The sequence below is a fragment of the Triturus cristatus genome, chromosome 3_2 (genome assembly GCF_964204655.1).
Source record: "Triturus cristatus chromosome 3_2, aTriCri1.1, whole genome shotgun sequence".
NCBI lineage: Eukaryota > Metazoa > Chordata > Amphibia > Caudata > Salamandridae > Triturus > Triturus cristatus.
In genome coordinates this window covers 790,190,514-790,215,532 of record NC_140584.1, presented here as the reverse complement: position 1 = coordinate 790,215,532, position 25,019 = coordinate 790,190,514, and the positions used below count along the sequence as shown (strand labels likewise).

General features: G+C 43.5%; 1 protein-coding gene across 3 annotated transcripts in view; it reads right to left on the bottom strand.

Annotated features, from left to right (window-relative positions):
* Positions 1 to 25,019, bottom strand: part of ZDBF2 (zinc finger DBF-type containing 2) — a 154,704-nt gene that overhangs the window by 60,469 nt on the left and 69,216 nt on the right. For all 3 annotated transcript variants that reach the window (XM_085648891.1, XM_085648892.1, XM_085648893.1), the window contains 3 exons: positions 21,097 to 21,148; positions 9,968 to 10,025; positions 4,931 to 5,033 (listed from right to left, as the gene is read on the bottom strand). In XM_085648891.1, the coding sequence (XP_085505017.1) occupies positions 4,931 to 5,033; positions 9,968 to 10,025; positions 21,097 to 21,148 (213 nt within the window). The remainder of the gene's footprint in view (positions 1 to 4,930; positions 5,034 to 9,967; positions 10,026 to 21,096; positions 21,149 to 25,019) is intronic.

Below are 25,019 nucleotides of genomic sequence, written 5' to 3'. Positions count from 1 at the left end.
CACAGGTATCCAGGGCATCGGTGTACCCAGGGCCTACCAGGGGCTGCAGCATGTATTAGGCCACCCCTGGAATGGCCGCCCAAATCTGACACAACTGGCTGCACGACAGCTGGGGCAACGTGGTGTAATCACCCGTTGCTGTTGGTGTAGTATTCCTACACCTAACCCTAAAATGGACACATGGATTCCTATCCGTCACTCCTATGGCAGGCCTTATCAATCCTGAAGGCAGAGTGCAGGGAATCATGTGGGACGGTGCTCTGGCGCGAGCTGAGCCCGTCGACGGCTTGCGGAACCAAGTCCTAATAGCCGTTCCATGGTGAAGCGGGCCTACTACTTTTAAATGCATTATGATCCTTGCGGTTATTTGCTAACTTTGGCATCGCATCACCTACACATGTCGAGTAAGGTGTCATACGAATTGGAATACGAACCCCTCGCCAGTTCTGGCGACGGGGTTAGCGTTCCCCCCTTTTAGAGGGGCACGACATGGAAGTAACCTTGAACCCCGGTTAAAGTTGACTCAAGCCTCAGCATCACAAAATGGATGCTGCCACCAGACACAAGTCTGACCTCCTGCTGCTGGGAGACCTTCCAGCGAGGGGAGCTTGGACAAAGGGTTTCCTGTCGAGGGCGGTGTTAGCACCATCCCAGACAGGGTTTGTGTATCCCAGGTAGGCAGGGTTGAAAGGAAGGTGATTGCCAGTGGCACCCCGGTGCTCACTGTGCATAGCCCGGCTCAAACCAGTTTCGGGGGCACACCAGCCCCTGAGCTGGGGCGAAGCCGGACAAAGGAGAGGGGTGTAACCACCCCCCTCCTGGCTCCACCCATAGGTAGAAGCTAGTCACGGGCCAGCCCCTTTTCTTAGAATAAAGGTAGGAGCGAGTCCCCTTCCCAAATTGGATAATTCTGAATCTTGAACTACTTTCCACGAAAGGAACTCTTGACTATTTCTGAAGACTCTCCCTTGTGGCTAAGGAGTAGCCACCCTGCACCAGCAGGCACCACCTAAGCGCTTGCGGTTTGCTGTAAGTCTCTCCTACGGATCAAGACTGCCCAGCTCGACGAAACCCGAGTCCCTGCCATCTCTGACCTTTTACCTACCTCATCAGCCCAGCTGAGAGCCGTAGGTGTGACGAGACCTGCGGGACCGGCCATCTTCAGAACCTGCACGACGCTTATCTAGCACGCCCACCGAGGGACCCTCGAGTGAGTGCACCTAGGGTCTGAGAAGCCCTAACCCTGAGCAGCTCCAGCACCGAAGTCTGCCTCCCCAGCATCCCCGAGATCTGCGTGGGGGCCCTTCCGCTCCTTGCTGTTCACCGCGTTGTTCGACCACTTGCCGACCGGCTTGTGGCCCTCTTCACGACGCACCACGTTTGTTCCATCACTAGTCTGGTTGCTCCAGAGTGGCTCTTGCTCCCCTTCAACAGAGGAGTGCCACGGACCCTCCTGGTCCACTCCAGACGCCATCTTGACTCCACCGCGTGGGCTTGCCACTGCCGAGATCCGCTGCCCCATTCCTGGGCCCAGCATCATCGACAGCAGACACCTGCGTGGGACAGCTCGCCCTCCATCCTGGTCGCCGCCGCGCCTCCTGGTCCGAGGAACAGCCGAGTCCGACGTCATCCACTCACCGGGTCGAGGGGACTTCAGCCGGTACCTTCCTGGTACCTCCACGATCGCTGGCTAACGGTTGAGAACTGAGTCCCCTCTGCTTTCAGGTTTCCTTCATCACCGATCCAGGCTTGGATCTCGCTGAACATCGACACTGGTCGCCTGCCAGCAACTCTTCTTTCAGGCTCCTGAGACTACAACGAGGACTTCCGACATCTTGCCGAACCTTCCACAGCCGCAGCCTCTGGGCTAGGTAACTCGAGCATTTCGGTGCTCCATCACAGGTTCGCTTTACAAGTGTCCAGTTCCTTTTTCGTTTAGTCCCACTGATCGGATCACTCCGGAATCAGTAACTTTAGACTTTCTAACTTCACCCCTTCCACTTGCAGTGTAATGGTTTCGTGCCCTCGGGCATTTGTGTAAATTGTGCAACCAGAAGTATTTTCCTAAGAGTTTTGTATTGTGCTCAGCTCCCTGACTCATAAAGAGCCAGGGTAGTCTTGTTATAAATAAATATCCTTTATTTTCATAACAACTTGTGTGGTGTCCTTTCACTTGGTATTTAAGGGGTATATGTGATGGTAAACAGCTGGCTTAACACGCCCTCTAGAGTTTAGCCTAAGACTGCTCGTATCCACGCTACTAGGATAGCTGGTCTATAAGGTTGACTTACAACCAATCAATAAGGGCTGTTTGGAATGATACACAGTGATCACTAGAATAGTGAGCACTACATATCAGGCCAACTTCTCACAGGAGGTTTCTCTACGCATGCCCCCTCTGAACTGTAGAGCCTCCATTGATCTTGCAGTCTCGTTGTCCTTCTTTGATTGGTTTAGGTGTTGTCTACAACACTTCCAAAGAGCGGTTTCCCATTGAATGGTGCATTAGGGATGTTGTTTTGCACTTCTGGCTTGAATCCTGAGATGCGTAGCCATGCATGTCTTCTCTCCTGAATACCAATCTTCCTTTGCCTGCTTAATGTCTTTGCAGCATACAGGGCTGATCTCAGGCACACATTGGCTATTTTCTTCCCTTCTTCTTCCAAATGTGTTGCCCTTTTTTGGTATAGTTTTGGTAGGGTGCTTTAGCAGGTCTCCTATCTCCTCCCAGTGCTGATATGCATGGTGGTGGAGCAGAGCATTTGAACTGGCGATGTGCCATTGGTTTGCCGCACTTCTCTCGACCTTTCTCCCCAGAAGGTCCATTCTTTTGATTTCTTTATCTGGGGGAGGTCCGGATGTACTTGGGACATTTGTCCTCTTTCTGGCTGTGGATGTAATGATGGAATCTGCAGGCACTGACCCCTTGATGTAATTTGGGCCTTTGGAGTAGGGTTTGTATTTTCTCTCCCCTCTAGGTGTAACTGCTTTGCCTGTGGCAAGCTCCTTGAAAGCTTCCTTCTCCTGGTCTAGCACACTTGGTAACATAGGGAGGAATTGGTTCCTAGAATGTGTAGGCAGTAGAGCTTCTAACAAGCAGCACTACTGAGGTTTTTTCTCCTCAAGTTGGACTCCATATGTATCTGCTGCCTTTTTAATGACTTGGTTGTACACACCAATGTCATCTGGTGGAGAAGGCCTCGAAGGATAGGTGTCAACAGCCTCTTCTGGAGAATCTGTGTGGAGGCCTTGCCATTGACGTCATGGAACTCAGAGCTTTCTAACCCTATGTAGGTTTGTTCTTCCTCGGAAAAGAACTCCTCTTCCTCATGAGGTTCGTGGGTTAAGGGAGGCTCAAGGTCCTCGACCCTTTTCTTGAGTCATCGAGTTTTTGGGCAGTATTTTCAATTGTTTCAGGCTTATATCCAAATGTTTCTTTTGTTGTAAAATATTTGCTATTTTGGGTCCGAGCTGCTTTCGCTTCTTTCCAATCACTGACCTGTGTGTTTCGGCGTAGAGAACTTTGGCCTCTCTTTTTGAGGCTGAAGGCTTTTTCGTGTATGTCTTTTGGATTTTGACCTTTCTGGCGCCGACATCGATGCATCCCTTCCTTCGACGTCTTGGATGTTTTGAGGGTCTTTCCCGCTAGAGAGCCCTTCTCAAAGAATCCTACAGTATGTTTATCTCGGGACGCAGCTGCAGTCGTCGAAGGCTTGGACGCAGAGGCTCTCTTCGAGGCCCTTGAGTCTGTTTTTGGAGACTTGTCTAGTTTCTTCGAAGACAATGGCTCTCTTACCTCTTTAGAAGACTTATTTTCGACCTTCACCACTTGGACGTCTGTCTCAGTCTCTCCTTCTAGACCTTCTGCAACATTGTCCTCCTCGCTCGCGAGGCCCAGGTCTTGTAGCGATGGTGCTGCACTCTGGCCCTGCATGTTGTAGTTGGCTCTTCTCTGCCTCTCCCTTACCCCAAGGGTCTTCGGGGTGAATGCTGAACATGTGTTGCAATCCTCACTTCGGTGGTCGACCAGTAAGCAGAGGTTGCAGACTGGATGTTGGTCCTTCGGGGCAAACTTGTGATGGCAGTTCTGCCTGAACTTGAATGGGGTTTCTTTCCATCACCATTCACAGGGAGCCCCCTGCACGCACATTGTTCTCCGGTCATTGACAAGGTTGTTCCTTCCCCTCTCGGTGCCCTCCGGTATGTTGATCCGATGTCCTGTTGATTTTTCTAGATTTTTTCCCGTTTTTTCCTTGATTCTTCCCTCCAAAACTTGGAGCTCCTTCTGGATCGATCCAGACCCAACGGCAGAAAAAAAGAATCTGAAGATGGCAACCAAAGGTGGGAGCTTCCGGAGGAAGCCCAGCGACGTCCCAAGGAGACACCAAATGGTGGTACGTCGACACCCACCAACTGGAAAAAAAAAAAGGAACAAGTACAACAATTACAGACCCAACCACTAGACACTGAAAATGTTCTAAGGACATAAGCATAAGTATGTAAAGACTGCCCTACTGAGTGCTGGAAAAAAGTAAAATTCAGCTAGGTTCTGGCTTCCAAATGTTGCAGAACTGTGTAAGAGATGTTGTGCTACTGATGTGACCTTAGACATGAGGAAACACACTACTGATGTGACCTCAGGCTTGAATCAACATGGTGACTAGTGTCTGTTATCAGTTTAATTTAATTATAAATAGATCAGTCCGTTAAATGAAACACACTGGCTTGTGTTGTGACGTCTACATGAGGCCAATTCATTAACAAAAGGGTGCCATGTACATTTCGGCTACATAAAATGTAAGATGATCCACCTGATAACCAGTGCTACAATTTTCACTACTACTGAGCAGTCCAAGACAGAGATGGGCAACCATAAGGTTGCATCAATTCCCTACATACAGTGATAGAGCAGCACACACTGAATTCTCACCTTTTCCAAGTTCCTATAGTGTACACGGCAGAGACTGCAGTATCCTCTCTTGGGTTGCATGCTGCAAACTGCAGGTTTTGCTTGCTTTGATTGCGCCCTCAAACTGAAGGAAGAGAAAAGACAATAGGTCATGTACAGAAATTCGCTTTCCTAGTAATGCTTTATAAGGCAAGACCAAACCTCAGAACAAGCAGTCCTTGGTTTCAAAGTGGACACATTAACAGGCAGCCCCCGTTGGACTGTCGGGTCCTCTTCATCCATCATTATCTAGCACATTTTTTGGGTTACTGTACAGACTATTCATAAAGCAGTGCTGTACTATTGCAGGCTGAAGAATACAGCTTTCTCCTTTTAGAATCATTTGGGATTCTCCCCCCACTGTGTCTTCAACAGAACCACTCGAGTTGAATTAGTACAGATCATACTTTTGGATAACAATGGCTGGCAAAATAAAGAATCACACTGAAATGTTCAGCTTGACAATTACTGGACACATAATTAGAGCTTATGCTATGTCCCTTAAGGGAATTTCTTGCATTGAATGTTCATAAACTAAGACAACTTCTACCCACAGTTGTTCTTGTAGGTTTCAACTGCGAGCAAATGTAGAGCTGGATGGAAGGCGGGTGTTTTGTGTGCTATTAATGGGACACCAAACTGTACTTTGGCAATATGCAGTGGAGTTGTTTAGGGCATCATTTCTACATTCAATGTAATCTTCAATTGCTGGTCCCAGTCAAGCAGCAACAATTTATAATTTTCTCCTCCTTGTAAGCACTATAAAACGAGTTTTGTTAAGCTATATTGAACAATGTTTGGGTTAAGGCTTTGTAACCTTTGTGAAAACTACTGCACAAAGGACATCACTGGTCACATAACCTATCACATCACCTTGGTATAATCTAGGAGATCATTGCAACTGCAAATTATATTGTTTACTCTACCAATTAAATAAAGCTGAATTGATGACTCCTGGAATCGGTATATATCTGTGATCCCTTAATTGTATAAGTCTTTGGTTAAAAACATTATTCAGAACAGCTGCTTTGAATGGGCCGGAAGCAGACAAGGGTTGTACGAGAGATTGAGCCTGCACAGCCCTTGAGCACAATATCCTGATTTAATTACCTTTCAATCACTTTGAAGAATTGAGTTGCCTGTTTGAGATAGTACTCATGAACTCTTACTCTTATAAGACCTTTATAGAGAACACATATATTCCTAAAACCGAGATTTCATTTAATCTACGTTTGAATAGAAATCTCCATTACTTTATGATACAGTTATACACACTTAATATATAAATCTATTATAAGACAACTAAATAAACAAGTGAAAGTAATTTCTCTACATGTGAATGGGATGACACCTATCATTACTATTTACATACTAAGAGGGCAGACATAGCTCTTGTCCAAGAGAGAAATCTCTCCATACTTGAATCTGGGAAGGTTATGAGAGAATAGGTGGGTAAAGTGGTTAGTAGTAGCCACACGTTTTATGCCTCTGGAGTGCCAGGGAATGCTTCAAAATCATCCAGACAATGTCTAGCAGCAATCCTAATTCAAAAAACATTCTCCTACAAGTTACTTAAATCTTGGGATGAACCCATAGGCAGATCTTTTTTTGCGAAACTGAAAACAAGAGGCTCTCGATTCATCATAGTATCCATTTATGCACCCTACTCCAATTTTCGAGAATGCGTATAGAGTTTAAAACATACACCCATGATGACTGGAGGGGACTGGAAATTGCCATCTGAGACAATTCTAGATAGAACTGGTACCACCTGACTGAGGCTAATGCACCAGACACAGTGCTAACAGGAGAAATAAAAGATTACGGTTACACAGAGATTTGAGAATAATTACACCATATCGAAAAAATGACACCTTTTATTCTTATGTATGTAATACAGCAACTCTCTGACAATTTTTTTCTACTAAGCCCGCAATAAGATTGGTTGTGAATTTAGAGAGAATAATATCTTACCATTCTCCAATTCAAATACAATTCTACTTGGGTCATGGTGTATTACCCAGACTACGTGGCAAAGATTTAATTTACCGAACAAAGACGACAAATCTATACATAGAAATTGAAAATGTTTGGACTACTGCCTCAGATCAGATGTTGTGGCCTTCAAGTAACGGAACACTGCAAGGTGTTCCGATAACAGATGCAACAAAAAAAGATAGAAATGAACAAACGTTACGGAGAGACATGCCATCACTGACTTCCCAATATAATGCATCACCTAAATACTAACTTTATATTTAGGTACAGACCAGGAAATTTGAACTAAACCCACTTTTCACTTCTTATGATGAAAAAAGCATTAATCAAACTGAAATAGAGGCACTATGAATCAAGACAAAAAGCAGACACATTATTAGCATTCAAGCTGATCAAAGAGAAGCCCAGACAGCGATTACAGCAACACAAGATGAAAAAAGAAAACCTGTGAAAAATCTTATGGTAATATCAGATGCCTTATGCAGATTCTATGAAACGCTTTAAAACTAATAGCAAATAGACACTACCATCGAGGAAGAAGCCTATTAAAAAAAATATAATTAGCTATTACAATTAAAGGTTTCCGCTAATGTAGTTGTGGGAGATACCACAAGATTAAATGTTGGGAAAGCAAAGGAGAGAACATATCAAGAGTGTCTCTTAAAGACATCAAATCCTCAGTTTGCACGATGGAGTTTAGAGGACACAGAAAAACGACAACCAAGTAAAATCCAAACGAACATGGATATGCAAAGAGAAAATAGTGGACATGGCACAGCCTCTGTGCTAGGTTCAAGACTTTTGTCCCTATACCTTCACAATTCCCACACATTCATATTACACAAGTTATCCTCAAAATTTCCTTCCTTGCAGCAACAACAAACTTAGGCTGAACCATAAACTATCTACCAGAGGGATGCGGCTGCGCTTCCCCTGGGGGAATCTTTAAATCACATCAGAGCGAGATTACGGGTGGGAAAAGCAAAAGAGGAGATCTCAGTGAAAAAAAATAGCAATTGATGTAAGATACCTGCAAGGGGAACGCCCACTTGATGCCCTCCATAAACAGATTCACAACACTAAGGTACCTGAATGACCGCACCAACTGGTCTGATCCTAGAGGGTTCAGTTGCTTGTCACCCAATATTCCTTTTGAGGGAAGAAACGAGCATTGCCGTGCTTCTGCAGCTAAAGTGATAAGTCGCCAACAGTTCATCAGCAACATACCAGCACACAAAGAAGGGAATTACAGCAGCAGGTGAGTGTATAGGATAGCAGATGGAGGAAACTGCTGTGTTTCTTTGAGGATTACTTGCAAATCCTTGTGCCCCAGTACAGTAAATAAAAAAACCTGGTCCCTATTAAGAAAAGAAAAAAAAGATACAAGGAAATGAAAACAGCAGTGCTTCTGCCTGCATATGAATATACATAAGGACTCCGCAGCCAATAGAGTAATTAGGTAAATGGTAGACAGCGTAATGCTCCGCAGAGTTCCAAGAAGGGTATGTTTGCTCAGGAACCTGCAAATACAAGAACATTAAAGAAACATGTAACACAAATGCGAGGTTTGCCTTCATTATGCCTAAAAAGTCCGGCAAGTGGTGCACGCGATTGCACTGTAAACAATTTAAGGAATGCAGCACGTGCGCTCGCTCCCGAGCTCCCTAGGCCAGGGGAAAGAGAAGGCGGGACATGCACCCGCCTTTGGCCAATTGCGTGCTGTCTTTCTTAGAAAGACGCACGTAAAGGCCAATAGCGTGAAAAAGCACACGCACGAGCGTGTGGTCAGAGTTTGAAGTCCTCACTAGAAGCCTCGCAGCAGCTGAGGCGAGACCTAAAAATAGCACTCAGATGCCAGGATTCCACTCACCCATTCAGAGAATGATAAAGAAAAATATACTACAGGGGTGGGGCAAACACAAGTATTGAAAGGAAAGGCAATTAATCAGAAATATCTGACATAGTTAATAATGCTATCCAATCATGAGAAAGGTGCTGACCCTAAGCCATCTCTTATTATTTTATTGTACTGGAGACAATAGGTGTTTGACAAAAGCAGCTAAATGCACCTGAATGTAAGAACTAAAAACCAGAGGTAACAGGTTTAAACTCGCAGGAGAGTTGAAATTCACAATACCGTCGGTCTCTCATTTGTTCAGGATGGGATGTGGTTAAATTAGCTCAAACTTGACATTTCTAACTTTGAATGTTGACATGTTCCCGGCAAGTAGTGGCTCTCTGTCTAGTGTTTAGGGGGCATCCATGTTTTCAACTAAAGTTCTCTTAAACTGCTTTGTTCTACTCAAATTGTTTATGCACAAACTCACTTTGCTGAATCCAGGGAGCAGTTGAGGCTTGCACTTCTGCGTATCTCCAAGAATTGAACACAAACTAGGAATAACAAAACTTTGCCGCATGTGACCAATTTCTGAAAAAAGTATTTTGGCCGACTGTCACTTTTATAGATGATAAAGCTTTACATATGCTCCCTTCATTTAAGACAATTGCCGGACGGTATGCATTTTCTGAATTATGGTTTGCCACTAAGACACTGTTACTTATTTGGTGGTTACCTCTTTTATAATTTAGTGGATTTTTCAGTCTTCAAACAGGTCTCTAATATTCTCAAATCTACTCAAGTAGGACATTGAAATGACTTTCAAATGAAGCTTTAAAGTTTAAAACTGATCACTAATTACGTCTAGGTAATTCTGTCCCATTAACCAGCTAGTTAAGCGTAGACTAATGATTTTATATCTAGTTAGCAAGGAGTATTGTATTTAATACTCTCTCCCCAGAGTTTCCACATAGGAGGCAACAATCTGAATTCTTCCCTCTGCTGGAACCACAATTTAGTGAACAGATAAAGAGACTCCAAAATGGGATTGTTGTAGCTTTCTGTGTCCCCCCCCCCCATGAGCAAATCTGTTTTTAAAAGACCACAGACCATACTCTATATGAGTCTCCAGGTTTGCTGCATATTTAGAAGGCCAGGAGAAAGGGCCCTAGTGTACAACCCACCTGCTATCCTTCTGAACACTTGGAGACTTTTCAGCACTCCTCCTTTTCACACACGGGCCTAGAATTAGAAAAAGTTCAGATGTCTCAGGAAAAGTATGAACATATTTCTCACAAATAAGACGTACACCAATATATCAATATTGTAAACAGATTAAAGAAGGAAAGAAATAAGGTTGGGATTTCATGATCTAGCACAAATGTAATTTCTAGAATTATTACTAAAATGCAAATTACATCTGAATGCAAACATAACAATATAATTACCTGTAGAACATGGTAGAGTGCTGTTCTCACTTCACTGCAAGTATGAGTTGGGCAGCAATGACTAAAGTTTATGTATGATATAGGTGTGCATAAGTCCCCCATGACGCTTAAAAGAATGCAAAGGGAACGTTTGCTCAATGCACCTACAACATTTGAAATAAATTCTCTCTCACAAATATCGGATTTGAATATTTCACTATCTTAAACTTCTTCAGCACCCACCCCCCTTTCGTCTTGGCCCTATTATCCATTTTTCGGAGATGTAGAACTCAAACATTAGAAATCTTCTAATCATCCACTGCCATTCATGTGCTTATCAATATTGCTTTAATTTTTCACAGATGCTTCTTTGTTTGACGTATTTAATTTGTTAAATCATTTCAAAGCGTCTTTTTAATACTTCAATCACATATATATCTATCCCACTGCATCTCGAGGAGAAATCCTAATTCAGTGTGAAATATGCAAGCCTATACGTAAAATAACAAAATACCATACAATCTCTCATTAAACGGCAGCTACATACAATATCTTCTAGTGTATAACAATTTCTCTTCATAGCATTTCTGAACACCGTCAAGCATGACATATCTATGACTGGTATTTTTATTATATTCATCCCACTAAATTAATATGTTTAAGTGTTTTCCATTGCCACAAACAAAGATTCCGTTCTCCATCTACAGTGTTTCTATCACAGCATTATTTGAATGTTTCCAATATTATTTAAGTTCATTCTTTCAAAGTTTGTAACTAATTATGTGACCATATACAGTATTTTCAATAAATAGAAGCAGTTTACAAATAGCAGCTCAAACCTCATTATGAATTTGACCATTTCAGAGAAAAACACCAGAGGGTACCATGAATTTGCATGTGAATGTTGTTAAATTTATGATTAATATTTGGCTTATTTATTTTGTTATCCATGGGCATTATGTAATCGCATACCTAATTTTCCCACTCTAAAACAATGCTGTGCGCTTTTTGTATTAGACGTTGGTTAATAAAAACACGTTTTTAAAAAGAACTGTTACATCAGCATCACAGTCTGCAGCACACACATTAAAGTGGTAAATGTATGAGTTAGAACATGAGCAGCAGACACCTCAGAAGAATATGTTGTAGTTATTTATTGGTGTTTCCAAGCTACTTAGTCTTCAGCTCATACACAAACTCACAAACCTTTTAAGTTAATTTATGTGCTATAGGTAGTCTAATTTGGCAATACGAGTGCATGGACCTCAAATGTGTCAGACCATAGGCACTGTAAATGTCCATATGCTACCTGATACTCCATATGAGGCGCTTTGGAGACGTGACATCAAGAAATATGCTTTCTGACCAACAGACGCGTTGGGTGCAGCTTTATAGAGGACATTTATTCTTGAGGTATTCTTAGGAAACAGTGATCTATATTTCCAGTATCATAACAGCGGTCAAAATGTGCTATACAAATGAGGGATACAATGCAAAACACAGTATGTTACGCAATGTTGTGGTTGTTTGTTAGGTGTGATCACTTACAATGGATATGGCCTTTTAGCTCTAAGAGACATACTACCTTTCCAAACAACAATTGCAACAGCTCTAAAATATTATAGTTAACAAGAATGTTTCTGAGCAAGTTGGAATGCAGAGTCGTCATTCATCAGTTTTATGGCTAAAGGGAAAGCAATTCACATATTAGCCGCTTGGTCTAGAAGACTGGAAGTTTGTGTGGCCTTTTGTTAAACTTTGGTTCTGTTACGTAGTGCATGGAGAATGTGCAGAAAATTCTCTATGACTGATCGGTCTTAAAAAAACTTTGAGTAAAAAAGGCCAGGCCAACACTATGATTATCACCATGCACCATGAATAGGAATTAAAAGTAATCTTTTTCAGCTATTTTGCAAGCGATATGCCCCACAATAAACAGATCAACCAGCCCAGGAATGCAATCCTGCACTCCAGACAGACTATATTAAATATATATAGCCCTGGACAGAGCTGAGCAACTATTTCCAGGTCTCGCCGGAGACACCGCATAAACTGCTGCCTGAGACGATCTTTTGTTTCTCGAAAGATAAAAAAACTTTTAGCCGATCATTACTTACCATTGGTTAGCTTTGTGGTCACTGATTTTCTTCCTTTTCATTAGTGAGTGCTTGTCAGCATGTGTAAGCTTCACTTTGTCTTCGTGGGATTGTTTTCTTCCCTGAAGCATTGACTAAGCACTAATTAATTCCTTGATTAATGTTCTTCCGCGCTGTTTGCATTCAGTTTGTGGTACTTTAATTTTGCTTGCAAGATAACTTGAGCTTGCACTTCTGAGTATTTCCAAAAGCTGAATACAAACAACTAGGAATACCAAAACAATTGCCTCATGTGAGCAATTTCCGAAACACATTTTGGCTGACTGTCGCTTTTATCGAGGACGAAGCAGCACACTTACTCCCTTTGTTTAAGATAGTTGCCATATGGTGCGTGTTTTTCTGAATTAACATTTGCCATTGTGCAAAATTAACTAATTTGTTGGTTACCTCTTTTAGAATTTAAGAGGAGGTTTTATTCTTCATCAAACACACTGTTTTCAAAAGGTTTACGTTTCACTCTTACCTCTCTTATCCTAATGCCCTATACTTTAGGTTTCCCTGAGACTGCGCATGACCTGTTGCTTGAGATACATTCTGTTTACTTACAGGGGTATTAGAGGCGGCCCACTGCTTATCATTAACTGGCTTCATCGTCACTCATTTCTTTGTTTCTCTATGATCAGAGTGTGCCGGATTCACTTACTCTTTGTGCGTTTGCCCCTACACTGCAGTATGGTCCAAGTATTGTTTCCCTTGATCTTCCATGCTGTTCATAAACATGCTGGTGTAAAATTCAGCAATTGGTTTTCTGACATACCACCTGTAATTGGTACATTAATATGCATCGCGAATCCTGGCAGGGTTCAATAGAGGTCTTACTTTGCTATAAAAGGGGGGGTCTGGCTCAGCGTTTTTTTCAAAAGGTCATTTTTTTTTGCTACGTCTTTTAAAATATGAGGCACACAAATATCCTTTCTTGCTACAATTATAATTAAATTGGTTTGGAATAATCAAATTAAAGTTGTTTTATTTGATTTTCTGTCGCAGTGCCATGAATGGGGCTGGGCAGTCAAGGGGTGCCAGTTGTATAGGAATGTTTAGGTTATGGTTTAATGGTAGTTGTGTCAATCTATCATCTGTGTCTCCTTGAGAATACAACAGAAGTAATGGAACAACTAGGTGAGTATGGGATTCTAAAGAAGGACAGAGACCAGAGGCTTAACAGGAGATGCGTTTTAGGTAATGCCGTGTAATATTCATAAACCCAGTATCCTATATGCCTGGTTCAGGCCAATATCAGCTTTGTGGCACTTTCTAGTACAGTCAGGGAATAAATGAATTTGAGTTCTTACGTAGGAACTGGATTGCAAAGGTCTTGGGACAGGTGAGTTTTAGATTTAAGTCAATAAATCTAAGTTTGGCTAGCAATCTCCAGAGTTCCTTGAGAGGGCACAGGTCTTCTAAATAGCATATTGGTGAAAACAGTTTTAAGGTTTCTTTAATAAGCATTTATGATAATAGTAATGATTTTGCTATGGAGTTTTTTCAAAATGGTATAGCCTACTCTTCATCATTTTTAAGGAGGCCATCGCTTTAGTAAACCACTTTATTTCTTGATGTCTTTCCTCTTTTGGTGAAAGGTAATTTGTCTAGTTGGATTTGAAAAGTTTGCTAATAAATTGTTCAACCTAGATAGAATGATCATTTAGATGCGTGGAAAAATCAACCAACATATTAGTTACCAAATAAATCGCTACAAAGCATTTTCCAGTTACTGTTCATGACAGTTTTGTGTATACAAACATTTGATTTATTTCAATTGGAATACTACAGTAAATTACTTAGCGTTTAATCTACACAAACAGTTCTTGTGGAAAGTTGCTATTGTATCTTTTTTCCTTAACAGAAAAGAAGAGGTCAGAGCTATGCGGGTATGCAGCAAATTCACTTAATATAAGATCAGAAAAAACTAGTTACTTACCTGTACACTATGGTTCTCCAGTATTATCTTTCATACATTCACATGCTTGTATCTTCCCCGTCGTCATGGTGGAAGTCTCACGGTAACAGAATGACCACAGCAGTATAAGAAAAACTGCATAGCAAAATCCCATAGAGAATCATCTTATTTGGTAACCAAACCTCATCATTATGTGGTCCAAGACTCAGCCAATCGGCTGCTAGCCCTGACATCACACTCCCCAGCAGAGCCTTCCTGCCTCAGATTTCCAGCCCTGAGTGCGAGACTAAAATACCTAGAGACAATGAGGTTCTGCCTGAGAAATGGGGAGGTGGGCGGGCCGCATGTGAATCTATGAAAGATAATACTGGAGAACCATAATGTACAGGTAAGTAACTAGTTTTTTCTCCAGTATTGAATCTTTCATAGATTCACATGCATGTATCAGAATAGCAAGCAGTACTTATCCCAAATTGCATTTCCAGGCTAGGACCCCCAATAAACAGTGGGCTCTGCTCTTTTGTATAGAATGTGAACATACATTACAGTATTCAAAATATTTGTTTAAATATACATAGATCTCCAGATACATACATTCCAATAATCCATGATAAATACCTTAATGAAATAGATGCCGTAGAACTGCTTGTCCCACTGCTGCATCCTTTTTCCATGCTGTGTCCAGACAATAATGTCCAGTAAAGGTGTGCGCATTCTTCCATGTCGCAGCTCTACAAATGTCTGGCAATGACACCCCTGAGAATAGAGCCGTAGAAGTTGCCATCTTCCTTGTGGAACGCGCACGTACTTTGTCTTGTAAAGGCTTTCCAGCTTTAACATGACACAAGGATATTGCTGAAGATATCCACCTCGAGATACTAGATCTGGAAAGTGCCACACCTTTCTTGGAGCCAGAAAAGGCCACGAAGAGTTGATTTGTCTTTCTGAACGATTGCGTCTTATCGATGTAAAATTTCAGGCATCGTTTAATGTCTAAAGAGTGCAAAGCTCTTTCTGCCGCTGTTGACGGGTCTTTAAAAAATGTAGGCAAAACCACCGGTTCATTCAGATGAAAACTGGAGGGGACTTTCGGAATAAATTTGGGGTTCGTCCTCAGAATCACTCTGTCCTGCCTGAATTGTAGGAATGGTTCTGCAATTGAGAAAGCTTGGATCTCGCTGACCCTCCTTGTCGACGTCAGCGCTAATAGCAACGCTGTCTTCCATGAGACAAATTGCAATTCCGCCTTATGTATTGGCTCAAATGGTGGTGTCATTAGCTGTGCAAGAACCGTATTAAGCTGCCAAGGAACTATTGGTCTTCGAACTGGAGGGAACATTCTGAAGAGCCCTCTGAGAAATTCTTTGATAACTCTTTGAGACCAAAGAGATGGTCGGTCAGGAACTCTTGTGTACCTTGAAATAGCGGCCAGGTGTACTTTTATAGACATATGAGAAAGTCCAGATTTGGTCAACCTTAACAGATATGGAAGAATTTGATCAGAAGAGACTCAAAATGGATGTAAATCGTTAGATGGACACCAATGACAAAACCTTTTCCATTTGGCCGCATATGTTTTGTTTGTGGAGATTGCCCGAGATCGTGACAGAATCTCTCTGCACTCCTAAAGGATCTTTAACCGTTGAAACTCATGTTCGTGAGGTTCCATGCTGACAAGCACAGCGATTTCAATTTGGATGCAGTATCTGTCCGTTGTTCATGGTTATCAGATCCTGCACCAATGTAAACTGTATTCTGGTTGTCACTGAGAGACTGAGAAGTTCCGAGAACCACGCTTGTCTCGGCCACGCTGGGGCAATGAGAATCGGATGGCACGGCTCTGACTTCATCTTTCTTAAGACCTTCAATATTAGAGGAAAGGGGGGAAATGCATACGCAAACATCCCCATCCAGCACATCTGTAGCGCATTGCCCCACGACCCTTTCTGCGGAAACCTGCTTACAAAGTTTTTGCATTTCGAATTATGGCGATCCGCGAACAAGTCTAGCCTTGGAGTGCCCCATCTCTTGAAAACTTTGAAAAGTTGCTTCTGGTTCAGTTCCCACTCGTGAGAAATCTCGGATGATCTGCTCAGGATATCTGCTCTTGAGTTGTCTACCCCTGCAACATGTTGTACTTGAAGCGAGATGTTGTGATCCAGAAGCCATTTCCAAATGTCTTGTGCTTGCTTCGACAGTAGTTTCGACTTTGTACCCCCTTGTTTTAGAAGGTAAAACATGGACGTTGAACTGTCCGTCTTCACAAGTACTGTGGATCCGCGAATCCTGGGAAGAAATGCTTTTAGGCCCAAGAACACGGCCCTTAGTTCCAGCAAGTTGATGTGGAGCTGCGTTTCGGACTTTGACCAGTGTCCCTGAATTTCGAGCTCCTGGAGATGCGCTCCCCAACCTTGAAGTGAAGCATCCGTCATCATTACGAAACTGTAGCTCTGCGATTCGAAAGTCAGCCCTTCCGCTAAATGATCCCTGATCTTCCACCATGACAGGGCCTTTCGGATCTGAGGAGTGATAACTATGCGATCTTCGAAGGATCCCTGCGACTGAATCCATTGCTTGTCTAGCAGTTCTTATATAGGTCTCATGTGGAGTCGGCAATTTGGAAGTAGGGGGATACAAGAGGACATCATCCCCAATAAGGATTTGTAGATTCTTACTGAAACTGACTTTTTTATTTGCAATTGTGTTGTTAGCTGTATGATCTTTTGAATACGCTCCTCTGAAGGATAAGCCTTGGCCTCCTCCGTGCAAATTAAAGCTCCCAGAAATTGAAGGGACTGCGATGGTCTGAGATGTGATTTTTCTAGGTTGACTCTGAGACCTAGACGATTGAAAAGGTTCATGCAAACTTGAAGAGAGAGTTGGGCTTCCCTGAACGAACCACCTTTTATGGGCCAATCGTCCAGATAAGGGAAAACCTGGTGACCTTGAAGTCTTAGGTGCGCCGCTATTGGCGCCATACACTTTGTAAAGATTCTCGGCGCCGACTTTAGGCCGAAAGGCAATACTGTGAATTGATAATGGCGCCCCGCCACCATGAAGCGCAGAAACTTTCTGTGGTTTATATGGATTGGGACGTGAAAATAAGCATCTAAGAGGTCCAGGGATGGCAAATAATCTCCTCTGCCAATCAGAAGGAGTATTTCCTGTAGGGATAGCATTCGAAATGGTTTCTTTTGGATGAATTTGTTGAGACCTCTCAGGTCCATTACCTGCCTCCATTATGAGAAAGAAATGCGAGTAAAAGCCTTTCCCTCGTTGAAGCTGCGGAACTTCTTCTATTGCCTCCTTTTGTAGTAGCGCTAAAACTTCTGCCTTGAGGGCTGATAGATGTTCTTGTCTCCTGTGCAGAGGAGGCTGATTTGGAGGCTTTTGTACGAATTCCAGGGTATGGCCATGTTGAATCACATCCAAAACCCATCTGTCTGTTGTTATCGACAGCCAAGCTGGATAAAATGAAGTCAGGTAATGCATGCTGTTTCTCGGACAAGTGGCGGATGTGTAGATGAAGTCATTGTCATCGATTGGATTGCTGCGATTTGCCTCTCGCAGATGATCTTCCTCTGGACTGTTGCTGATAATTGTTTGTGGATCGAAATCGCTGATTATTTGAGTATTGGCGATATCCCTGCTGATTGTATGGCTGATATCTATTTGATTGGAAAGAAGATCTTTGCGTGAATTGTCCTCTGGATCCTCTCCTCCGAAAGGACTGGAACCTGCCCTGTTGAAGAGATCCCAGCGCCCGTGCTGTATCCGTGTCAGTTTTAATGCTTTGGAGGGCATCATCTACATGCTTTCCGAACAGGTTCTTTCCGTCAAATGGCATGTCCACTATTTTAGCCTGCACTTCTGGCCTAAAAGAAGTGGACTTCAGCCATCCTGGTCTTCGCATGGCCACTGCACCTGCCATTTGTCTGAATGCCACTGAGGACAAATCCATAGCGATGTCTATGGATTCCGAGGCCACCCTAGCCCCATCCTTTAGAATAGCAGCCGCTTCTTTTTTATCCTCTGGTAGATGAGCTAGTAAAGGTGCTATATCACACCACATCTGCCTATTGAATCTGCTGATGAGGGCTAACGCATTCGAAGCCTTTATGGAAGACGCTGCCATCACTGCAAAACGCTTCCCTGCACCATCCATTCGTCTTCCGTCTTTGTCCGGGGGAACTGCTGTTGTAGACACCGGATTTTTTGAGTTCCTTTGGGCGGCCTGCATCACCACAGATTCCGGTCGCGGATGACCAATCAAACAGGCCGGAGAAGATTCTGGGGCTCTATATTTCTTCTCTATTCGAGGAACTGAAGCAGCCACTGAAGCCGGGTTCCTCATAATTTTAAATCCTTCCTCCCAAATGTGAGCGATTATTGGTATGGACCGAATAGATTTGCGTGAATCCTCCTTAAAGTCAGAGGAAACATTCGGCTTCCTGAACTGGAAGTGGAAGCTCGAAGCGTTTTGACGCTTTCTCCAGGATATCATGGAAACCTCCTATATCTTGTGGTGGAGATTGTGCCGGTGTCGGAGATGGAGACGGAGTAGTTGGCAGAATATATTGGTCCCATTCGTCGTCAACCTGCGTATCTTGAAGAAGTTCTCCTTCTTCCGGTTGATCGGCGTCACTTTCTTCCAAATCATCTCTAATTGTCACAATTTGTGGAGATCGTATTTTTTGAGAAGTAGTTTTGGGAGAAGAATGAGGTGGTTGCACTTGTGCAGGTTTATCTGAAGTCTGAGGCGCTTGAGAGTTAGCTTCAGGGAAACGCCGATAGTAGTCATTGATCATCAGCGGCAAGTCAGTCACTAAGGAAATCGGCATTGAGATAGTGTCCTCTCTACTAGTAGGCTGAGGCTCTTCCTCTTCCTCGTAGTCATAAGATTGCTGAAATGACTCATATCTCCTTGAATCCCGTGCAGGACGATCTTGGAAAGAGAAGACTTCCTGAACCTCATGATATTCTTCCTCATCCGTTTCCTGACTCTTAATCCGAAGTTGAGACGGACTATACGCCACTCCTGAAGACTCTTCATCTTCTGACTGCAATTCTAGTAGGTTGGAAGGAGGAAGCGGGGAAATCTTCGTCCAGGCCGTAAAATCTGTCGATTTAGCCTTCTTCGTCGACGAGCCCGTAGACAACGGAATAGATTTCAAGGATATTTTCTTTACTTTGGGAGACTTAAAAGCTGCCGTCGACGGAGCTCCCGTCGGCGGAGATATCGTCGACGTGGAAAGTTGTATTATCGTCGACATAGTGGTCGTCGACATAGTGGTCGTCGACGACGACGAAGTCTTCGCCGACGAAGACAATGGGGCCGTCGACGAGAATCCCGTTGACGGGATCGTCTACGAGCTCTTCTTCGACGACGAGGTCTTAGTGGTCGCCCTCGACGCCGCTGTCGTCGTCGAGATGGTAGTCGTCGACGGTTTCATAGCAATCACAGCCGGCGACGCCCCAATTTTCGTCGAAGGAGCTGAGGAGACTTCTTTAGACTCTGTAGATTTTTTAAGAGGAGTATGAGGCAATGAAGACGAAGGAGCCCCTTTGTCTTTTGCTTTTTAATCTCTGTATTATCTACAGAAGGAGAAGATTTCCTCTTTTTTTAAGTTTTAGATTCCTCCTCAGAGTCAGAATCTGAAGTGACCTTCTTCTTTTGAAGCCACAGCAGAAGACGTGCCTCCCTGACACGCCGGGTTTTCGCAGAAAAGGTTCTGCAATGCTTACAGTCTTTAGGCACATGTTTTGGGTGCAGATAATATAAGCAGTCCTTGTGGGGGTCTTCAGAAAACAATCTAGGTTTTCCACAGGATCTGCAGGGCCTGAAGAGCCTCTTTTTAGAACTTTCAGCCATAGTAAGCAAGAAATATGAAGCACAGTACCTCAATCCAGTAAAGGGAATGAACTTCCAGATGAACAAGAAGTCAAAAGTTCACACAGGAACAAAACTGAGCAAAGCTCAGGGAGATTCCTCCTCACACGAAGGCGGTTAGAAATCTGAGGCAGGAAGGCTCTGCTGGGGAGTGTGATGTCAGGGCTAGCAGCTGATTGGCTGAGTCTTGGACCACATAATGATGAGGTTTGGTTACCAAATAAGATGATTCTCTATGGGATTTTGCTATGCAGTTTTTCTTATACTGCTGTGGTCATTCTGTTACCGTGAGACTCCCACTATGACGACGGGGAAGATACAAGCATGTGAATCTATGAAAGATTCAATACTGGAGAATATGTGCTGAACGAGTACACTTATCTGGTAGAAAGGTAGTCAACTTCAATTAAAGCTAATCCCCACACAAGCCTGTTACACTGCTCTCCACCACATACTTATGCACCAAGGCCAGAAGATCACTTTACATGGGCAGAAAGCAATGAATATCAGTATGTAGGTAAGAAACAGCAAATCTACAGACATATGCTTGACGGCACTTTGAAGGCGATCCTCTAGAAAAAAAGAGGACCTTTATAATAACAATAATAAAATTGCTGTTTTGGAAGGCACATTCATTGGTAGGTATATGATTTCATAGTGCTGCAAAAACAACACTGCAGTACAATGATATGAATGAACTTACCTCAGAAGACTGAAAGGGTGAATCAGTAAAGCCAGGCTTTAAAAACGGTAACCAGCAGTTTACATAAAACTCGCAGCAACAAGTAATTAACTTATTGCGTTATACAGCTGGATATTTTACCGGCTTTGGTAATCAAAGTGGAAAGGTTACACACACTGAAATTTTATGTAGTAACATAACATTTCTCGAGGTGTACATATGATAAACTAGCAAAAACAAAGCAACACCTATGCTCACCTTTTAATGGAGAGTCAGAACACTGGTCACCTAGCTTGGTGATGTCAAACGCCTGCAACAGAAACAGACAAAGGACATGTCAGCCGCCTAACGTAGACACTTTTTCATGAAGCCACTATAAACAACTATTCGCTATGATGTCACTAAATCATAAAGTAGACATGCACATCCAGGGGAGAATGCAATTCAGACACATTTGTTTAATCCAAGGATTTAATATCTCTAAAAACTGTCCAAACATTTTTAACAGGATTCTTCTACTGTGATAATGTATATATTCCAGGGATGGACAATCCTATAACGTTCCCAGAATCCCTTGTATTTTATCATGGCTGCCAATTTAAACACTAAACCAAGAATCTCCCCATTGCCCTGCCTTGTCTTGGCACATGAACCCTTCATGGCCTCATGGTTTGCTCTTGCTTCTCCAAAAGTAGACCCCAAATACCCCTTAAATTGTCCATGAAAAATCATCAAAGTGATCTTCACTTGCCTGCTCACTGAACACCTATACAAATGATGTTCAAGAATAATGGAAGGGAAACACCTGCCAAAGCAACAAAATTGATAAAAAATTCTGAACTCATGCACAGTTGCATATTCCAAACTTTTTTACTTATGGCTTCTATTCTTTTGTTACTTTACTCTGGGTCAAAACTGATAAGGAGCATGTCATATGCAAGCAGCAGCAAAGAAGTCACTAATTACTTGTGTTTATGCCTATATTCAAAATCCCCGCTGTTTCCTTTCATGCATGGATCACTTTCTACATATAAAACGTATATAAGAGAGTGATAAGTAGCCTGTACCTGTAGAGGTCATTTAAAAATTATCTTAAACTTGGCTTTACCAAACTGAATATTCAATCAAAAGTCTATGGAGATGCCAAGATGGCTGCTTTGCCCATCACACTTATAGAAAGTGTCTTGTGCACGAGTTAGGGTGATAGGAATTTGTGCGATTCTTACATGTACACAATGCTTTCCTAAAGTTGCCTTCTCTTTGCCATATCGACTATTGACACACATTTGCACTCGTGACACTTGGACTCGTTTCTTGGAAGTACCGACCTTGCTGACACGGAACACTTTGTGAGAACACTATCACACCACCTTGGCATTAGGTTCAAGGCCCTCACGTGTGAGATACAAAATGTGTTTATTATTACATTCATATGGCAACGCAGCTATCTGTAGTACACAAACAATGGTAGCCTGATCACAATCTCCGCCCTAGGCAAGAATGCCATTTTCTATATAAAGCCTTTTGTTTCCTAACATAATCAGAGGTGAAACTTCTGTGGACTTCGGGGCGTCCCTGCACGTTGACGATACCATCTTACAGCTGACTGACCTCTCCAGGAGGGGTGTCCAGCTCGTTACCAAGACGGGGTCGTACACTCTTACCCACCAGGCAAAAGGGGTTAGATCATCCAGATGGGGATTTTCTTGGCAGAACATACATTTACACCCTAGACACATAGGTTAGGGTTAGCATTGCAGGCGTATGGTCAATTGGTATAATGTTTTATATGTATGCATACATCAGCTGTCTCAACAAGGATGGTGGAACTCTTTCTTTTGTTCACTTTGTTGAAACTCATTATAACCTTTGTCTGCGTCTGTCTATTAATCATCACAGCTCATATTTTTAAATGCTAGAATCACTACAGTTCAATAATTTGTGTATTTTTTGTATATTTCTCTGAGCGAAAGAGAGCATGAGTGACTGTGCGAAAAGTTCCAAGTCCATCACCATGGTTCCCGAGGGAACATAGTTGTCATGTTCAGTGGCTGACAGAACTGTTCGCGATCCCTATTCAGGTTTAGGGGGGCCAACAGTGGCACTGTGAGCTAGCTGGTACAAGTGCCAACATATCCTACAGGGGTGCAGGGAAACAGTCTGGCACCCTACTAAGTTTATGCTGTCCGCTAACCAGCAGTTACTACAGACTAGTGGAAACTACATGACAAGGTGCTGCCAACGTTGGGTGGTTTCGTATTTTGTATGGATTGACGGAGTAGTTCAATCGTGCTTCCTTAGAGATCCCTATAAACCTTTTAAATTCAGAGACATCCATGGTGGTAGTGAACATTTTGGCTGAGTAGGTATATCTGCGAATTGCCCATTGGTAAATTCAAGCTTGAAAGGATATTGTTCCTGCTGTGTCAGCCGAACTCCGTAATACATTTCTTACAAAACATGGCACAGAATATCTCTGCGAACTGTAGACATGCAGTTCCTCAAAAACAACTTCAACATGGCCTCACACTAGACAGTGGGGAAAATACCTTTGTGGTAGAGGCACACAAAGCATTTAGGACAGAGGAATTTTATTCCTGTGTTAAATTCCCTACTGTACATGATGCTACACAGATATTTCACAAATACGAAGTAGGCGAAATACCAGACGAATACACTCCTTATGAGGAGGTAGAAATTCCTCTAGAACATACCAATTGGTTAAAAGGTGCCCTTCCCCAGAGTATACTAAACATGAGACTGGGCCCACTCAGCAATGAGGGGGCGACATGGCTAGACCTAGCCGGTTACACACTACATCCAAATGTTGATCGTCTGACCGCAGGCCAGAAACAGGTATTATATAATAATCTAGTAACAATTTACAGAAGTCTTACACAATTTGTAATGCTAACATTAACACTTGCTCCTGCGGGGACTGATCAAGTTGTAGCACCACAGTTATCAATACCAGGGATTAGCCCTCAAACATTGAATGCTGTAATGGGAAAAATACCCACCAAAGGGAAAGAAATTCCATTTTGGACAGCACAAAGAACAAACCAGCTTGAAGCAGTATTTCCCCACATGGGCTCGCAGGAAAAGTATAGGATATTAATAATTTGCTTGCCAATGGAGGTGGCTCACCTGGTGGCCGTTCCCGGCAAAGGTCATCGAGAAAATCGTCAACATACAATTGGCCCGCCACCTGGAAGACAACAACATCTTAGACCCATCCCAGTCCGCATTCAGACGTAACCACAGCACTGAGACAGCCCTCATCGCCGCCACAGATGATATCAGGCGCCAACTAGACAACGGCGAAACATCAGGCTCATCCTCCTGGACCGGTCAGCCGCCTTCGACACGGTCTGCCATCGCACTCTAAAGACACGCCTCCTAGAAGCAGGAATCCAAGAGAAGGCCCTTGACTGGACCACGTCCTTCCTCTCCGGCAGAACCCAGAGCGTCCGCCTCCCACCCTTCCGATCCGAAGCCACCGACATCATCTGCGGCGTCCCCCAAGGCTCATCCCTCAGGACGACGCAGTTCAACGTCTACATGGCCCCCCTCGCACAAGTGGCCCACCATCACGACCTCAACATCATCTCCTACGCCGACGACACCCAGCTCATCCTCTACCTCACCAAGGACCCACACACACCGCAAAAACCAACCTCCACGAGGTAATGAAAGCCGTCGCTGACTGGATGAGGAGCAGCCGTCTGAAGCTGAACTCGGACAAGTCAGAGGTCCTCATCCCCGTACCCACCCCCTCAGCCTGGGACGACTTCTGGTGGCCAACCGCACTGGGAACAGCACCAACACCCACCGACCATGCATGCAACCTAGGATTCATCTTCAACTCCTCCCTCTCCATGTCTAAACAGGTCAACGCTGTCTCCTCCTCCTGCTACAACACCCTCCGCAGGATCTATAAGTGGATCCCGACCGAAACAAGAAGAACGGTGAAACAGGCCCTAGTCAGCAGCAGACTGGACTACGGCAACGCACTCTACGCAGGAAACCCAGCCAAACACCTACGACGACTACAACGCATCCAAAACGTCTCCGCCCGACTGGTCGTCAATGTCCCCCGCCGCAGCCACATCACCCCCGCCTGAGAGACCTACTCTGGCTCCCCATCGACAAGAGGATCACCTTCAAGCTCCTCACCCACG